Below are 18,550 nucleotides of genomic sequence, written 5' to 3' on the forward strand. Positions count from 1 at the left end.
AATTGAAATGGAATGGGCAGGATGGCAGAGCGTGGAGTGCAGTGGACACTCGATATGCATTGGGCCTTGGCCATCGATTTTCAAGTGGGTTTTCATTCCGTGCACTCGGAGAAATATCCAAGAACTAGAACTTGATGCTGTTCTATTTACTGCCATTATCTCAGAAATTTCGTAGAAGTGCACTCCTTATCCGTTTTGCCATCTCGATGTCTACCTCAACTTCTGCATAATTTATAACTTTGACACTACTCCGAAGCTAGAACAATGCCCCAGGATTAATGGTCAGAGATGGCCATGCATATTGTAATGTATAAGGAGCAGGATGTGTTTGAAAGGATGACACTCGAAGTGCACCTTTTCTAGCCCAAAAAAGTACGCCAGCAATTCAATTTAAAATTTGAAATGACTTGAATATTTAAAGGATGACATGACACCACGCCGGAATACCCCAGGCAATACTTAGTTGGACACGGTACAGATGGCCCGTACGGCCGTATTCATACGACTTCATTAGGATTTTAAGGCCGACACCTCACTGCAATGGGGACTATCCGGCATTGTCTAGGATATTCTGTCAGACTGTCTCCGCATAGCCACACAGAGCAGTGTGTAATGCCCTGTTCTGCACTTGACATTGCACGCTCTGTGGTGCAAAATAAACTAACAGGATTATTGCGGCAACTGCCTGCTGTTGCCTTTTGTAATCCTTTAATGCCTTCGTTTCAGTGGAGACTCTTTACCCTTTTGGGGTAAGCCCCTCTAACCCCATGAGCTCTCTTGTGGCAATTGTTTGCCCGCTGCCGCCAGCGACTCCCTATGTATGCAAATTTATTTACATTTTGTGCTAAAAATACACTTTTTACCATGCATAGGTAAGAGCAGAGAGCGTGGAAAAACAAAGGAGCTTGAGGTAGAGGTGTTTGGGGGCAACACGCCATCACATACAAGGACATTGACACCAATCGTAGGTCCTGACTTGGTCTGAACTTCAAGTTTCATGTTATTCATCCAGCTACAAATAGTAATAAACCAAAAGTATTTAAGAGCAGAATGATAAATGCCATTGGAGTCGCTGCAATCAAGATCTGCAATTATTATTAATGATCCAATTGCCGGATTAGAGTCAATTGCATTTGGATATCCACTAAATGCACCACATGGTATCGAAAGATCTCCGATCTTAACTTCAAAAGAAATCAAATGGAATAACCGAAACCCGAAATAAATAAAGTAAGTCGATTTCAGATTGCTGCCAATTGCATTTGGATTTTCCATTCAGGAAAAAGTCAAGGAAAATTTTTGTCTACTCATGACGAAAAGCAAAAAAAAATCGAATAAAATACAATTGGGATATAGGAAGCAGACAGAAGAAAATGCTGAAAAACCCAAAAAGAAAACTGAAACGAGAAATCAACGAAAAAATGTAAATGTGCCACGATTTCGAAATGTGCACAAAATGCATTTAATGGATGGAGCATGGTTGGATGTAAAAATAGAGGAGCTTATAGAGTCGGGAGCGGTGCTCGTCGGAACGGATATTTATATACAAACTCGGACGGGGAGTCTGCGCACTTGCTTTAATTATACCCTTGCAGAGGGTATTATAATTTTGGTCAAAAGTGTGCAACGCAGTGAAGGAGACATCTCCGACCCTATAAAGTATATATATTCTTGATCAGGATCACCTCCTGAGTCGATATAAGCATGTCCGTCTGTCCGTCTGTCCGTCTGTCCGTCTGTCTGTCTGTCCGTCTGTCTGTCTGTCCGTCTGTCTGTCTGTTTCTACGCAAACTAGTCTCTCAGTTTTAAAGCTATCGAGTTGAAACTTTGCACACACCCTTCTTTCCTTTGCAGGTAGTACATAAGTCGGAACGGCCGGGATCGGTCGACTATATCCTATAGCTGCCATATAACTGATTGATCGGAAATGGCATAACTTCGTTGTTTTTCAAGTTAGAAGGTTGGGACTTTCTATGAATTCTTATTTGGTCCAACTTATACGATCTGCCAAATTTCATAAAGATCGGTCGACTATATCCTATAGCTGCCATATAACTGATTGATCGGAAATGGCATAACTTCGTTGTTTTTCAAGTTAGAAGGATGGGATGTATGTATGCTTCTTTGGTCAAAATAATTCGATATGCCAAATTTCATAAGGATCGGCCGACTATATACGATCCGCTGTATATCTAATAATATAGATGCGTGGCGCCACCTATCGGACTGCGACTGAACTGCAAGGGTATATAAACTTCGGCTCCGCCCGAAGTTAGCTTTCCTTTCTTGTTTTATATTCGAACGGATTGTTGATTTGCATTCGAGTTCTCAGCTCGATTTGCTCCGATTCGGTTCGACGAGGCCCTTCCACCGAAATGCGGCACGTGGCACACTAACCAAAACGAATACAACACCGCTACAAAAACGCATTTCATGCTGCACCAGCCTGCAGCCCGCATCTGCATCTGCCTCTGGTCCCCCTTGTGTTTTCACCCTCTCTAGGCTATTTTCACCATTTTGCTGTTGCCGCCTGGGCATCTGTTTTACATACTTGACAAATTAATAATAATTACGCTTTCCAATTTCGAGTTTAGTGAACACACATCCCACCCCTTTTAGATTCAGTTTTAGACACTTTTGATGGATCTGCCGACATTTATTTTACGAATTTTGGATGGTTTGATGTGGGAAAAATGTTTGGGAATTTAAAACAACATCAAAACGCACTTAATCAGCTTTGATGGGGGTTCAGGTGCGATTATATCCACTTTGGAATTATATTCCTTGACCAATTTAAAAGCCAAAAGCCACTCTGGTTCTTTTCAGTATTTTTTCAGCCATGTCCCAGTTTTCTTTATAGACTTTTTTAGCCTGCAACTACGTAGTTCAGGACGAACATTAAGTGCTTTGAATTTACATATTTTCTTATCCACCAAAGTAATCCGAAAAACGCCCGCCACCTGCCACCAGGGTTCGGGGGCTGCAGCTCCTGCCAGGTTATAAATTACCGTCGAATGAGGTAGACAAAACGAGGTTTCAATAGAACTCTACCAAATAGAAGGTGGCAGGATGGCAGATCCCCTTGGAGCATTTGGAAGCTAAAGTACTGCCATGTGGTTCTGGCCCCATCGATATGCATCTTTGCCGAACCGAACTATCCATAACGAACCCGGCGAGGAGTGCAACTGCAATTTATACCACTTAAGCACTAAAGTTGCACCATTAAAGCCAAAAAGGCGTTAACCCAACTCCCCGCCCCTGCATACAGAATGCAAACGAGGCTGCTGCGAATGTTTTATGGGCTTCTGTTTCGCTTTTAGTTGGCCAAAAACCGCAACTCCAGCCGCAAAATAACAAAAACGAAAAAAATACGATGGAGAAGCTAAAACGTTTTGTCCGAAACCAACTGAAGGAGCGCGGTTTCGCAGGATGTGCCCTTATCCTGGCCAAAAAAATAGCTTTCCTCCTTTTTCTGCCAACATGCAAAATGTTAATTCATTTTCAAGCCAACGGTTCCAGAGGTCCTGAACCGGATTTTTATCAGGCACACGTAAGCGAGTTTTCAAGAGCCACTACCCGAAGTACACCCGACTGTGTATGAAAAAGGATAACTAAGCAAACTGTTGTCTGGGCCGAGGACTGAAATAACACAAAAGTCCTGCCGGCATCAGCACATCCAGCATTCCCCCATCCGGTTCCTCCTCAAACAAAACGAGTATTTTTGTCCCTGCTTCCAGCTCTTAATTTACTTCCCGAAAGTTAGTTTATTTAGTTTGCATATTAAATATTCGCATGTGAATAAATATTTTACGAAAGCCATTACACTTCCACAACTCTGCTTCGCATATTTAAAAACTCATCCATCATCTGGGGGGGATCAACTTTTTAATAACCGAATTTCCGTCATTTAGCTTCGTTGCAGTTGAAAATATTGACTTTTAATAACTTTGTAGCCTCTGGCAGGTTCAGGCCTCACTGTGGGCGCTGGCTTTCTGAAAATTTGCAATAAATTCAATTATATTTTCCAAACTGAGAGTTTTATTTTAATGCAATTTAGCTTGAATCTGTTTTAATTTAGGGATGATTTTGAAATTAGTTTAGAGTCTTTAGACTAATTAAGTGATTTATTGGCCTGGCTTGTGTAATTGTTTAATTTTTAAGCTTCAATTAAATATTTTAATACCGTTTCCTGCCTATTTCCAGCCCACTGTCCAATTGACCTGGGACGTTGAGTGCTTTTGCCTTTGGGAGTTAAAAACTGCAAGTTGGCTGACCAAAAAAAGGCCAAAGAAAAGTTTGGGGGGCAACAGACGGGATGTGTGGGTGCCAAACTACATGTGTATGGCCCACGACGACAACTGCCACACAGACTACAATATCGGAAAAATATACAATCGAGCAAAACGACTTCGACAACGCTCCAGTTGAATGGTGCAGCTTGGCGCCCACTCGGCTATCGCCAAATGGATGGAAAAACGGCTAGACAAGCACTGCTGCCCGTTGATGATAATCCCAAACAAGTTTCAAAACCAAATCTAATTTATTATTTTTTTAACTCACCGATTGAACTTAATTTTAATTTTATGGGTATAATTAAATATCATAAACTTTATTTGCGACATGATAAGTTACTATTGCATTTCTTTCTGTGTGGGGGGTTTGTGGACAGCGTATGTGGACAGCTTGGGTTGACCAAACTGACGTACTAACTATATGGGGAGCGTGGTCGTCGAGGGACTCCAGAGGTCCAGGTGAGGGGGACAGGTGAGAGCACATTTACATGACACGGCGAAAGTGAAACGCGGCCCGAGGCTGTGATTAGATGCAGGTTCCTGCTCCCAATGGCGGACATGCGGCCATGCGGCGACAGGCAACATCAGCAACATTTGACATGTGTTTGATTGGACGGCAGGATCGGGGTACTGACTAGCCGCTTTTCAAAAGCTCCAGCGGCAAAGCAAAGAGGAAAAAAAGGGTTTTAAGACACAAGATGGGGATACCCTATAATATTGCATAAAATAAATATAATAAATACTTGAACAAGTATCTTAAAAATACTCTAATTTATAGTTAATTTTCTATCTTTTAAGTTTTGTATAATTTTTTTTTTCTTCAAACCTAAGAGTATTAAAAAGCCAAATCTTGCAGTCTGCAAATTTCAACAGTGGGAGTCGTTAAATGTCTAACTGGCGGGCACAAATTAATGCTCATAGTTGAGGTGCCGTCGCAGTCAGGAAGGTGGAAGTTCCAAGTCAAGTAGCACGGGCTTCATACTACTGCCCCACCATCCTGCCCCCTTGTGCTTTGTGGAGCATTTGAGCGATGAGCCGACAAGGCGTGCCCGACAGCAGCCAAAAGACCAGCATTTCCACTGATGATGTTGCTCATGCTGCCTGCTCCGATGTTGCAGATAGATGCTGGTGGCAATGATGATGGCGGCAGTCGCTCAATCAGCTCGAACATCTGTAGCTGGCAGCCAAACGTAGCCCGAGTGGCAGGAAGGCGGTCGAAAGCGGCATTTTCAAGTTGTCCTTATAATTTGCATAGACCAAGGTGGGTCTCTGTCCATTTCTCCATTTTATTAAAGCCGAATTAGTTTGTAAATATTTAAAATATAAACCACCCACCCGAAATCTCCTTTCCGGCTAACTCATCACATTCGATCAGACACTAGGGGCATTTGTGGGATTTATTTTTGTTGTTCAGAAAACCAACTGAGGCATGAAAATGCATAGCGTTGCATCGTAATTTATGGCAATTTCCTTCTTGCTGTGACTGCAGTTTTCGTATTTTGGTGTGTGATATGGAAATTTAACGACCTTACTGCCATCATCGCCCCACAACCAACCCGAGCCCAGTCAAGGAGGAAAATTTATTAATTTATTCCACACTCTAGTTTATATTCATTTCTTTGGTTTAGTTGCATACTCGCATTTTGTGGCTAGAGTTTCGGCCCGATGTTGATGTTTTTGTATGATTTTACGCTACATTTGGTCGTTGCGAGCAGTACAATTTACTAGGCCTTCGATGTGGTTGAGTTCGCCGAGGTTGAGTTCCCTGAGAATTTAATGGCAGAGGGGAAGGAACACCCTCCATCGTTCGCATGTCATCTAATTGCTTTTGGTTTCTTTACATGGAACTTGCTCTTGTTTAGTTACCACTAGTTGGGACACGCCCCACGCCTCCGATTAAAAGTACACTGGAGAACACACAAATACATTTTTATTAAGTTTAGAATTTTAGAAGACAAGACACAAGATACGAACAACCTTGTCCGTCTAGTCTCGTTATACATTTTTTTTATATATTTATTATAAATTTTTGTAATATTTTCTCTCTGTGTGTTTGCTTTTGTAGGCGTCAGTTTCCTGCTGCACGCAACTCACACAACTGCACTCATTTCCATGTTGGGCGTCTTGTAATTTTCATGATTTCTGTTTTTCATCTCTTGCTGCAGGTTTTTTCTCCATATTTTTCTCTATTTTTTTTTGAAACTGTTACATATCTTGTTATTAGCGCTCTAATGAACCTCTTTACAGCTGCCAATCATCAGCGGAGGAGGGTGTCGGGGGCAGAGGCACATTTGTATTTATTGCGGCTAGTTAACACGAAAATGTATGAAGGCTTTGAAGTTTTCTCAGCATCAAGTTCACATAATCGGTTTCCAACTGATACCCCGATCCAAGTGCACCCCAAGTCTGCGTGTCTTGGGATGTGAGAGGCGTGAAAAGCTGTTGTTTCTTCGGGCTGCCCCATCACCTCCCACCTTTTCTTCATCACTCATTCAAATTGGTCATTGATGCTCGAAAAGGGCGTGGGTAAATGGTTTAATGAGGAAACCCTTCAACCTCAAGCACAATACTACAGTTTAGCAGTAATCTGATGAGCCTTTTGTAGAGACTCATCTGTCACAGGTTAGCCCTGAACCTCTTATCACACTGATAAGATTAGTCTCTGAATGCATTAATCAGTCGGCAAATCGGCGATGAATAACCACATTGTCATTTAATCAGTCTCCATAAATTCCCAAGTTAATAAAATTCTCCTTGCTGGCTCTGCAGCCCCAGAGATGCAATAAAAGTTGATCCACTAGTGTCGTCTCCGGCAGACGCATAATAAATAACAATAATTGTGCGAAATTAAATTATCAATTGCAGACAGAAGTCATAAATAAATAATGAGTCCAAGTTCCGTCTGTGCGAACCAAAAATACATCAGACGATATAGCGAGAAATTGCATTTTCCCACAGGATTAATATGAGAGGACTGCAGGGTGTAGGGTGTAGGGTGGAAAATTGCATGTAATAATTGCACAGCGAGTGGTTTTGTGGCCAAACAAGCGAGGGGAAACTTTCGCATTTCCGTTGCAGTATTTTCTCTCCAAACCAGGAGCACGTGCAAGAAAAATATTTACACAGGCATTGATGTTTCCTGTGGCTCCCTTTTTTCTATTTTTAGCAGATTTGGTGGGAAATGTGCGGATATTGTCGCAATACGCCTAGTGAACTACATATTTTTTTCGCTATTAATCAAATGAAATTAATTCCAAGCTCTATAAGGCTGGCCCTAGCTGTATTACAAGCCACAACAGACGCTTTATGACGTAAATGCGTTACAAGCCACACCAACGCACTCGGTCTGAAAATTTGTGCTGCCAGCCACGCCTCGGCAACAAAAGTTGCTCTAATTTGCCATTGTATTGCATTTTGTATAGAGCTATCGATGATTGTCTGTGTCTCTGGCTCTGTAGCTGCCCCCAAAAACTAATGGCTTCCAATCAACGATGTTTGTTCAATGATTTTGCGGTAGCTGCTGGGACAGGTGCAACAAAGCGTCAGATAGCGGGGGCACTGGGGGCAACCGATTGGAGGCAGCAGTAGATAAATTATCAGAGGAGAGGTTAAACATTCATTACGCCCCCGAATAAAATTCAGTTCAGGTCGGACATCAAATCAATGAGATTTAATTAAATTAAAACACATCCGATGGACGAGAATCAGTTTGTTCATCAAAAAACTGCAAACAATTGGTGTCTAGAGTGGTTGTGGCAGCAAGACCCCCAAAACCGTCAAGTTCATGGCTTATTAATACAAATAAAATCGCAATAAATTTGCATAATCTGCCAGCTCTCTCAAAATAAACCCAAAAATAGCCACGCAAAATCTCATATAATTTAATCAAAAGCAGTCACTTTCGCAAGACCGATCCTCCCGTCGCATAATAATGTGTGTACATGGGTACTCTGTGACGCCAGCCTGGATCTTGATTAATATAGATCAAATCAAAGCAGAACAACCAGAACATGACGAAGAACCAGAACCAGTCTACTGTGGAGTCTGCTTCTGACGACCAGCCAGCCAGCCAGCCATCCAGCCAGCTGCTTCAATTAAGAAATTTCATTAAAGGCAAAGAAAGAGAGAGTGCCAGGCCAGTAGAGGAAGGTCCGGCCAGCAGATCCCCTGAACTTGGAATGGACGTCGATGATTGAGATAAACAGCGCAGGTCCAGGAGAACTCTCGATTCGCCGGAAGCTGCTTGCACTCACACATAAAACTCACCGAGTCGCCTCCAGCCCCCTCGATAACGTGTTTATGTGATGATATTGGACACTTGAAAAAATTACTTTAGTCATCCAGATACTTTTCATATCAATAGTTTCATTTAGTCATTTTCAGTGCAAAGTTGTAGTCATAATTTAAAATAAAAATCCTCATTTTTATGACTAGCATATGAGCTTTTGAGGTAAATTTATAGCCGTAGCTGTTGAGTCGACGCCTCCCTAGAATAATGATAAATGTTCTGAGATCCTTAGTTCCGATTAACATCTCACAACTAGTTAGTGCAGCCCAACGACGATTCAACTTATTCCCTCAACTTAATGGTGATTGATAATCATATAAAAAAACCATTTTAAACTGATTTATGTGCGTTGCAAAATGGCTAAAACTGGGAGGAGATGTGGAGCTTTTGAAATGGGTCTGGAACGCATCTGGAGTTGAGGAACCAATCTTCTAGATACACGTTTTCCTTTTCACTTCAAAATTATACGATTATTGTTTAGGGATGATGAAGTGCCAAGTCTAAGAGATCTTAGTCTTAGTCCTAAACTCTAAATTGAAATGTCAGATCATCTGTGGCGGAAGTTCTGACCACCCGATGATACCAACAATAAATTAATCTTCCAATTAAGATAACCGCTATGAAAAATTGCATTTATTTGAATATGAATCGATCTATAGATTGTCTCAGAAACTTCAGGTTTGTTTCGCCTTTCTGGTATACAAGATTCAAGTTTATTTTTTCACAGCATTTTTATTTCAGCTTCTCGAGAGCATTTCAACAGTTTAACGCCATAAACTGTATGTGCTAGATTTGCACAAAAAATCGCCAAAATTTTAGCTTGTTTATTTTTGAAAGAGCTGCCGACGCTCGGGACAGCCTTCACGGGAAGTTCAACAGCAGAATTGTCTGGAAATTTGCCATGGAGTTTATTTGAAGTTCTTGAGGAATCTGCCCACTATACTGTCGACTATAAAGTATTACCATTTCCGCCTGGGGCCTGAGGCGGCATAAAATGCTGTCACTCAAACCGCAAGCTGACCACACAGAAAGAAAAAAACCAAGAGTGGCGGCAGTGGGGGAAGAGACAGCCGGTCGGTCAATGGCACACTCCTCTGTGGTGTGCCTCTAGTGTCTCTGTCAATTAAAGTTGAACTCCAGCCGACCTTCTGTTGTTGACCCAACGAAACCTCATCGCTGAACAAATAAAATCCAAAATATAAAATCATGTTCATTTTTTTCTGATTTGATTGAAGGAAAATAAGTGTTCGATAACCATATCACATTACTGTTCGAAGAACATTTTATGGGTTGCTTCTTTAATGGAGTGTTAAATGGTTTATTGAAACCGTTTTTTTATCTACTATATTTTACTTAATAAAAGGGAGTGCACTCTGTAATTGATTGAATTTCACGGTTGAGTTTCGAGCCGATTTTGCAGAAAAAATTCCATAATTTTATTTCACTTTTTCAATGTCAGATTTTTGGATTTAATTGAATTATTAAGTGTGTGGAAGTTGGGCGTTGATTTCAGCCTTGAAATTAATGGTTTATTCAAATTAATTGGATTTGTTTATGTGGTCTACGGTAGCTACAAAGCGTGGCGAATTTCATTTCGACTTGTTGACATTGTTGGTACCAGCCCGCCAGCCCCTTCCCATCCACAACTTCAATTTCCCCCATTTAGTTGTCATCATCATCATTACTGAGGCCACTAGTCTACGGGGGAAAAATAACAAAAACAGTTCAACTTTTTGTGCAATTGAATAAAAAAAGAAGAAAGTTTCGCGAAATTAGAGTCTGTTTTGGTCAGAAAATTGCTGAAATGGCAAAACAAAGGGGCATTGCGGTCATTGTTTCTGTGAGATTTGCTTTAAACGCTCCCCAAATGGAACAAATTGCAAAAAAAAATAAGAAAATAATAGTCTAAACACTGATGAGTGGGGGAAAGTGCTCGTAATTTCAAAATAATTGAGTTTAGCAAAGAACTTGAAAAACAATCAATTAATAAGCAATCGAAAAGGTTATTCAATTTTTCTTGTCTCCATTACCAGAGGCCGAGAAAACTCCATTAGTCGATAGCTATTTACACCGCCGGGATCAACGAAGCGTTAAATCAAACATTTGCCAAGTCAGACATCTCGATCAAACCAATTAATCATAATGTTCAACCAGACAATAAAAAATACACGAAAATGAAGATCGCAAATGAACAGCGATAGAGTTCAATAAAGTGGAGATCAATGGCCCAGGCCCACCAAGATTGAAAGTTCAGTAACTGGGTTGGGCCCAAAGCCAATGGAGCGACAAGAAACCCAGATCGATCTCGTTGATGCACTTCCTAATGGCCAAAAAAATAGAGGGGGACATACCATTTAGGGTTCTCCCATTGAAGATCGAGCCATGAATGAAACTAGCCGAGGTATTTGTAAATTAAAGCTAATGACTTGAACAAAATATAAATTGTTAACTGAAGAAAGGGAAAAGAAGGGAAGATCCTCCTCTTAGAAGAATGAAGATGGGTTTCTGCTGGTTCATCTCAGCAGGTCAAATAAATATATTATGATTCTCAACTTTTTATTCAACAGTGAAGTTATTAATACATCTTTTCAGAATAATAATACCAACACCTTGCTTATGACTCATAAAGTGAGTTTATCCAATGGATTTTAATTTATTTTTAATCCTATTTAAGAAAAGAAAAAAACTATCGTACACTCATTGCCAGAGATCACTGTACACTTATCCATTGGGAACAGAGACTGGCAACTGGGAGATACAGTTAAAGCCGCTTTCAGCTGCAACAGCGACGAAAAACTGCAACTTCCACCAGCGGTAGACGCCAGCCAGCAGTCTGGGAGTCGATGGAGCGATGCCCGTTTTTGGAGAATGGCTCTACAGCCCAATGAGTCACTGTTTTGTTAACTTTTTTTTTTACGTTTCTTACGTTATTCCCGCTGGTTCTTTGTAATCAGAACGAGCGTGGAAACGGCAGGAATTGGTAAAAGAGAGCCAAACAAGTTACCTGCCGTCTGGGGAGGATCGTTGGCTGATTGCGTGACAGTTGTGTGGGTAAGAGGCTTAGCAGCTTGTCTCAGGCTTAACCGATCCAGGGCATAAGCATTGGACTTGGGCAAGCCCTATTGCCATGGACCATAACTTGTGATCAGCTACCGAAATGAATAATGATTTAATAGGGCAGACGGAATGGAAATTAAATTGTAATCTAGGGAATTGCAATTAATTGTGGGCAGTCACAGGCCACCCAGTAGAAGGTTTAAGTCGATTTCCTTCCGCTTTTTTTTTTTACAAAAAGCTAACCAATTAGCTGGAAAAATAAGAGAAATCTTTTTAATGCCAAATTTCCATCCTCCTTCGAAGTAGAAACTGGAAAATCTGAAACCAAGAGACCAAAACATGTTCAAAAACCCCAAAGACCTACTTCAGCCGGAGGAAGAGAGAAGGATAGATAGATCAGAAGCCACTGGAGAAGTGGGACAAAAGTAGAAAACAAAGACCCTCGACGGAAAACAGGATGCGCGCCGCGCATGCGCAGTTGAAACGAAACGAAATGGAACGAAACTAAAGGTGAACATCATCATGATCATACTAAAAAAAAAAAAAAATAAATAAATAAATAAAAGAAAAAGCGAAATCAAAGAAATCAACAAATAAAACATAAAAGGAAACGATTCTCGGGGGCAGTGCAAACAGACACAAAAGATGAAGCAGAACACGATAAGGTTGCCCATAAAGGAAATACTAGGTATAGGAGGAGGGGGTGGATTGAGTGCAAGGAGGGTCGAAAGAGAGTCCACCGAAAGAAGGGGACAAATGGGAATGGCAAACGATAAACGTCATCGGCCAGATTATGCTGCATAAATTATCAAATGCAGAAAGGGAGCGCCGCATAAGGTGGAAAAGAGATGCGACGAGATGTAGGGACAGTGGGAGAGAGGGAGCCAGCACTGGGCGCTGTAAGTAATTGTAATTTACGTGGAGAAGGGAACCCACTACACCCTATAATTGGGGGGCACTTCGATAGTTCCAAAAAGTAAAAAATTCCTGTAACAACTTGGAAAAATATAACTAAAATAATATGTATGTAGTTATAAATATCAAATCATATTTATCTTTTTTCTATTAAATTTTTGAAACTGAATATTATTCAATTACCCTCAGGTGTGTATGCTTCCTACCTGAGCCGCAGCGGCAAAGGTAAAGAGAACCCGAAGAAGAGGATGAAGGGAGGTAAAAGGAGAAGAGGCGGAGGCAGCGCAAGAGTAAAGCCAGAACAGCACGTACAAGAAATTAGCAAACACAGAACAGGCCAAGAAACGAAAAGAGCAGAGAGGGCAAGAGAAAAAGTCGTAAAGAAGAAAAGCGAAACGTCTACGAAACGGATTATGATGTTCCCCAACCGATCATGATAATGATGAATGGATTGGGGAAATAGGAGAAAAGGACAAGTAGATGGCCTGTGGGGGCAGCTGGACAAATGGAGTTACTACACATGGAGATGAACATGGACTGGACCACGCGTAATGCGTTCTCTTTCCCCTTCCCCTCCTTATTACTATATGTACATATGTATGTAATCGTGGCCAGAATCGTAAAAACGTGATCGAGGGCTCCATGGGTTTGTTTTTTCACAGTTTTTTTTTTATTTATATTTTTTTATTTTAGTGTTCCTGTTTTTCTTGTACTTTGTTCTTAATTCTGCCCTACAAAGAGAGGTCTTGTGGTTCATAGTTCCGTTTTGAAGAGAAATTTTAGATACTTTCTTTTATTATTTTATTTTATTATTTTATAGTTTTATTTATTTATAACCAATTAACCAATTATTTATTTTACTACCAATAATTATACTACCAAGTAATTTAAAATTAACACAACACACCACTTTTAATAGGTAATGCTCCAAATATTTTATTCCAAAATTTTGTTTATATCTTATATCATTTATATCTTAACTACTTTTACTTATATCTAATATTGTTCTATGAATATCCTTATATTTAATTTTCTTTAGAAGAGTATTAGTATCTCTTTAGTGGCGCCCCGAAAATAAAATCTCACTTTCTTAAGCCACCTTTTTCTGTAACTTTTTAGTGCCTATTTACGTCTTTGTTTTTCCTACTCTTGGATTGAGATTTTTTTGTATCTTGTGTTTTTTGGATCTTGTATCTCAATGTATGATTATTTTGTTTTCTACTCCCTGCGGCCGACAACTTTTCATTAGAGCGGAATAAAACAAGCCAAATCAAAGAACAACAATCGCTTCTTTCTGTTGTTTTTTGTTATTTTAGCTGCTTTCAGCTTGTAATCTCAATTTTCGGTTTTAGAACTTCACCAGAGCCTATACCGGAATATACCCCCTATGCCGCCACCGCCTATGCCACCTCCACCTCCTCCCACTTTTCCTGTCTTCTGTCTTTCGTTGGGGTAATTTACAAGTCTGGGCAGCAACATTTACATGCAGACCCTGACACGATGTTGCTGTAGTAGTTTCTTTTTAATTTTTTTTTTTTTCAGTTTCAGTTGCTTCTTGGATGGGCTTGGCTACAACTGTTGGAGTTGTGGGTCAATGAATCAGCGCGTGGATGCGGCAACAGCTGTGCGAACTTTTGAGGAAATGCCAGATGGAGTGAAATGGGAGTGGGTTATAGCCAAAGTATGCGAGGTATGTATGATCTCAGGTAGTACCATTTTGATAAATTAAATTTTTTATAATGGAATGTGGGAGGTGTTTCATTGAAGAGATTAAAAAATGGACAGAAAAGCATACATTCGCACAACAGATAATGATATAATGATATATAAATGATAGTTCTTCAATAGAATGTTAGAGATGTCTCATTAGCGATAGTAATATGCCCTTTTTTCAGTAAATAGTGAGATAGTACCACCCAAAAATAGTTCCTAATTCTTCCAAAAACTCTTCAAGAACTACAATCAAGAGTTTTCATTTTTTTTATCAGTTGGAAAAAGAATAAAAGGTCTTGGGATTAATAATCTTGTTGATTGTTGGTTAAGTACTTTCCCTTCTTTTATTTGAACTGAGAAACCCCAAGCCAGATAAGATACTTTTCATGGAACTACTCTTTTTATATTTTGAGGGAAAAACATCATTTTCTGACGGCATCTGACGGTGGAGTGGAATGGCACCTGCCACCTCATAAAAAAGAATTTGCATAAATACTAAGTTTCCATAATCAGCACAATAATCTCAAATAATGTCAATTATTATTAACGCGCCACTGTAAATGGCCGTCACTCCGCCCACTCAGCACACCTTCTTGCGGCAGCACTCCCACACGGGAATGGGCAAAAAAAATCAAAAGTTGATTAAAAAGAAACCTGCAGACTGTAACAGTGATCCCTCAAGAATGTAAATATTTTAACCAAAATTTTTAAGAAAATATATTTTAGCAGGGGATCACTGTGAAGCAGAACCAATTAGCCAAGATGAGAAATTCAAGAACCGATCGCGAACAATTACGTGAATAATTTACAGCTGAGATATGAGCTACTAAAGCTGCCAACGCATTTGGGGATCAGGTAGATCTTACGGAACCGGTTAACAAAGAGAGGGTGTTCCCATGAGGAGCAAGACAAGGGTAAGGGCGAGAGGCACTTACCGCTTTTGAGACGATCGTTAATTAGATCCTCGATCAGCTGCGGACACTCGCACTCGATGGCGTAGCAGAATTGCTTGAACTTCTCGAAGCCGCTTTTGGCGATGATCTCGATCAGGTTGGAGCACTGGAGCCGCAGGATTTCGGCATCACTGAGTCCTGAGCAGCCGCCGCCGCTGCCGCCAGTGGGGGTTAGTGGGCGGCTGTCGCTGTGGGCGTCCCCATTGACGCTGGCGCAGCGCGAGGATCCGCTGCCACCGCTACCGCTGCCCCCGCTGGCGGAGCTACCGCTACTGGCCACCGCACTTAGCTTCCGTTTGGTGAGGGACGGAGCGGTGCCAGGTGGATCGGAGGCAGCTGTCGTGGAGGGCGTGGGCGTGGCCGCATTGTACGGCTTCAGCAGCAGATCCTCTTCCGACTGGCTTAGCACTGAGTTTTTCACAAGCACCGCCAGAAGATCGGTGCTCCCCAGGTCGAGCATAATCCGCTCCTGATGGCGAGACAGCAGGGATCGCACCTCTTCCTCTTCTTCGCGCGTCATTTTGCTTTTCGTTTACAGTTGTTAGCCGATTTTTTTTTTTTTTTTTTATGCTATTGCTTTTGTATTTATTGGACTCTTTTGGCTACAAACACACACACACTTTGGCTCGAATGCCCTGAGGCATCTTGCATTTATTTACTTTTTTAGCAGATTCTCGACTTGTTAATTTTGCTTTTCATTTCAATGTAATTAGCTTGCACTTGTATTTTCTGGGATTTGCACAGTTTAGTTTAGAATTGAAGCTTCAAGACGATTTTATTGTGTTATGTTGTTAGAAAACGCGCCATTTATTTCTGAACTGCGGACTCCGTTCGACACACCGGTCGCCTTCGTGGTTGAAATTCGAAAAAAACATCTTTCGGTTGTTGATACTTTTAGAGAGCCTTTGCTGCTGCCACTGCTGCTGCCTCGGCTGGCGTTGCACAGTGGGCATAAACACTATAAAACTAAGTTGAAAAAGGCAATCGCTCAAGAACTGCATACAAATATGTATATACACAAATGTTTATAAAATTAAATAGATACAGAAATTAAAATTATTTCAATTTTTTTTTAAGTAATTGTAGTCAAAAAATTGAATAATGTAACAGTATTAAATTTATTTGAATCTATAATACTATAGGAATTAAAATTTTAAGATTTTTTATTATTATTTTAAATATTCTTTACGCTTCTCTTTTTAAATTAATATCAACTTGTTAAATTGATAAAATTATAAACAGTTATATATACTGTATAGATACAGATACAATAATACGTAGATACATCGTACCACCGTGCATTGGCAGCACTGAAATGAAAGAGAACCTCTGCCGAAGTGGGCAGCGTTTTCTCAGTCGCTCTCTCTGGCGGCTTTGTTGTTTTACGTCAGCAGAGGCCATGAAAGCCGGCTTTGAAATTGTTTTTGAGAGCCGTCCGCTCAGTTTGAGCCATCTCAGCGAAGCAATGAGCAAAACTGGTCCGTGAGAGCCGAGAGAGCCAAATGCATTTGCAAACAAAATCAAACACAGTGTAATTGTTTTTACAATGCGTTTTTTGAATGCATTTGCTTTGAATTTTATTTTGATTTTTAGTAATTTTTCTTTTAGAAGTATTTTTATATTAAATAAATAAGAATTTTTAAATAAAAATAATATATTTTCTTTTAGCTTTTTTTTAAGCCTAGTTTGCTTCTGTTTACCATGTCAAGTAGCTTATAATGAGGACCTCTCGGGCTGCAAAAACCGGAATCGGAAGCAGTCTTACGGTGCACAACACCTAGCCTTGATTAATTGGCAACTGGCCGGGCCACACACTCAGACTCAGACACATGGCCAACCGTTTATCTCGTTTTGCAGAGACTGTTGGCCAGATAGCCACCAGTCATCGCCAAGGAGTCGGCATAGACTGGAAAAAATGTCTTACCAAAAATCAAATCCCAATAAGTAACCGGATATCACCAGGATTGGTTTTCTCTCAGTACAGTCTCTCAGCCCATTGATACCCAGAAGTGAACTAATTACGTTTGTTTGAATTGCGGCGCCCTGATTAAGGCCCTTTTGCCGGCCTGGCCCAGAATAATAACAGATGTTTAGCCAGACCCTGGAAACGGATAAGGATAATTAAGGGGAATTAAAGATCGGACGGCAAGAAGTGAACTTGTTCTGTAATCATTGAATTCTAGTTCAACATTCCTGGCATTTTTCGCATATCAACGGATTAACAGGTGTCTCCGCCCCCAAATGGGGCAATTGCAAAACGGTTTGCATAAATTGATTATAATAATTTTCATCGTGTCCGCTCCTCGATTATACCGCCCTCTAAAAATATAGCAACTAAAATGACAACAAGTTGTGCGGCTTTCATAATTTTATGCAGAAATGCAGTCGAACTCAATGAATCGTATAGCTCATAATTCTACGCCGTAAATTGCTCTTTTTTGCAATTCCAAACCCACTCCCACTCCATCACAAAAGTTGTCAATCAAATGCGGAAAAGGGGTTCATTCAGAACAAAAATAAAAAATATAAAGCAAGTGTTCACTTTTCTCGAGTGAATACTGTCAAGGTGGGGGCTTTGGGGTACTTTAAAAATATTTTTGCGACTGTTTGTGAAAAGGCTTGAATGCAAATTACTATTATTACCGGACAATTGCTCTGCGATGCGAGTGCTTTGAAAATATTTGCCACTCAGCCCTAAAGGGAAAGTTGAATGGCACCACAAATCTGGCTGATTCACCCCAATCTAGGCTTTTGGGATTACGCATTCAAGGCAAGGGGGTAGACCCATCAATAGTAGTATAGTAACACATGTTCTTACTCAATGTTTCGATTTAGTATTGCTTGTCACGTCTCCACAGCTTCCTCTGCAATTAAAGAAGAAAAAAGTACAGAAAAGCTTGAATAAATAAAACAAAATCAATTTTTTTCATAATCTAAGAATATTTAATTTTTAAAATTTTAAGCCCACATGTTTCCCAAACATCAGATATTAATAAAATATAAACAGAGAGGTCCTTGAAAGTCATAACTATTTTGTTACCACTGTACTACGGTCAAGTTGAGAGGCTCATAGCTCCTTTCCGATTGTCTGCTGCCCTTCCGGGGTGTAGAAATCAAGTCCAACTGGAGTCGGGGCCTTGAGCCATCCATCAAATGGTGAGTAACCCTCCGGCGAACTTCTTAGCTTCCCCATATCCAAGTTCCAGGTGCACTTGCTCGGTAATCATCTTGGGGAATTGTTTCGACCAAACTCCATTTGCCGATTAGCAGACCAGCCGACCCACCGCACGTGGTTATTCTCGTCGGTCCTGTTTGAGTTATTGTGGAATTTT

At 40.5% G+C, this 18,550-nt stretch overlaps 1 protein-coding gene and 1 long non-coding RNA gene across 7 annotated transcripts in view; both read right to left on the reverse strand.

Moving 5' to 3' along the window:
• The window catches only part of LOC6500063 (tight junction protein ZO-1), a 78,107-nt gene extending 61,998 nt beyond the window's left edge, over window positions 1-16,109 (reverse strand). For 3 of the 6 annotated variants that reach the window (XM_014910878.3, XM_014910876.3, XM_014910882.3), the window contains exon 1: window positions 15,201-16,108. In XM_014910878.3, coding sequence (XP_014766364.1) covers window positions 15,201-15,738 — 538 coding nt within the window. In that variant the 5' untranslated portion in view covers window positions 15,739-16,108. Of the gene's footprint in view, window positions 1-15,200 lie in introns of all 6 variants that reach the window. The other 3 variants (XM_014910885.3, XM_014910872.3, XM_014910881.3) reach the window with 2 other exon arrangements.
• LOC123257297 lies at window positions 8,152-15,193 on the reverse strand. Its single transcript, XR_006507334.1, has 2 exons — window positions 8,559-15,193; window positions 8,152-8,377 (listed from the first exon to the last, which is right to left on the reverse strand). It is a non-coding gene; the product is annotated as an uncharacterized LOC123257297 (long non-coding RNA).
• Window positions 16,110-18,550: the final 2,441 nt, after the last annotated feature.

The sequence above is a fragment of the Drosophila ananassae genome, chromosome 2L (genome assembly GCF_017639315.1).
Source record: "Drosophila ananassae strain 14024-0371.13 chromosome 2L, ASM1763931v2, whole genome shotgun sequence".
NCBI lineage: Eukaryota > Metazoa > Arthropoda > Insecta > Diptera > Drosophilidae > Drosophila > Drosophila ananassae.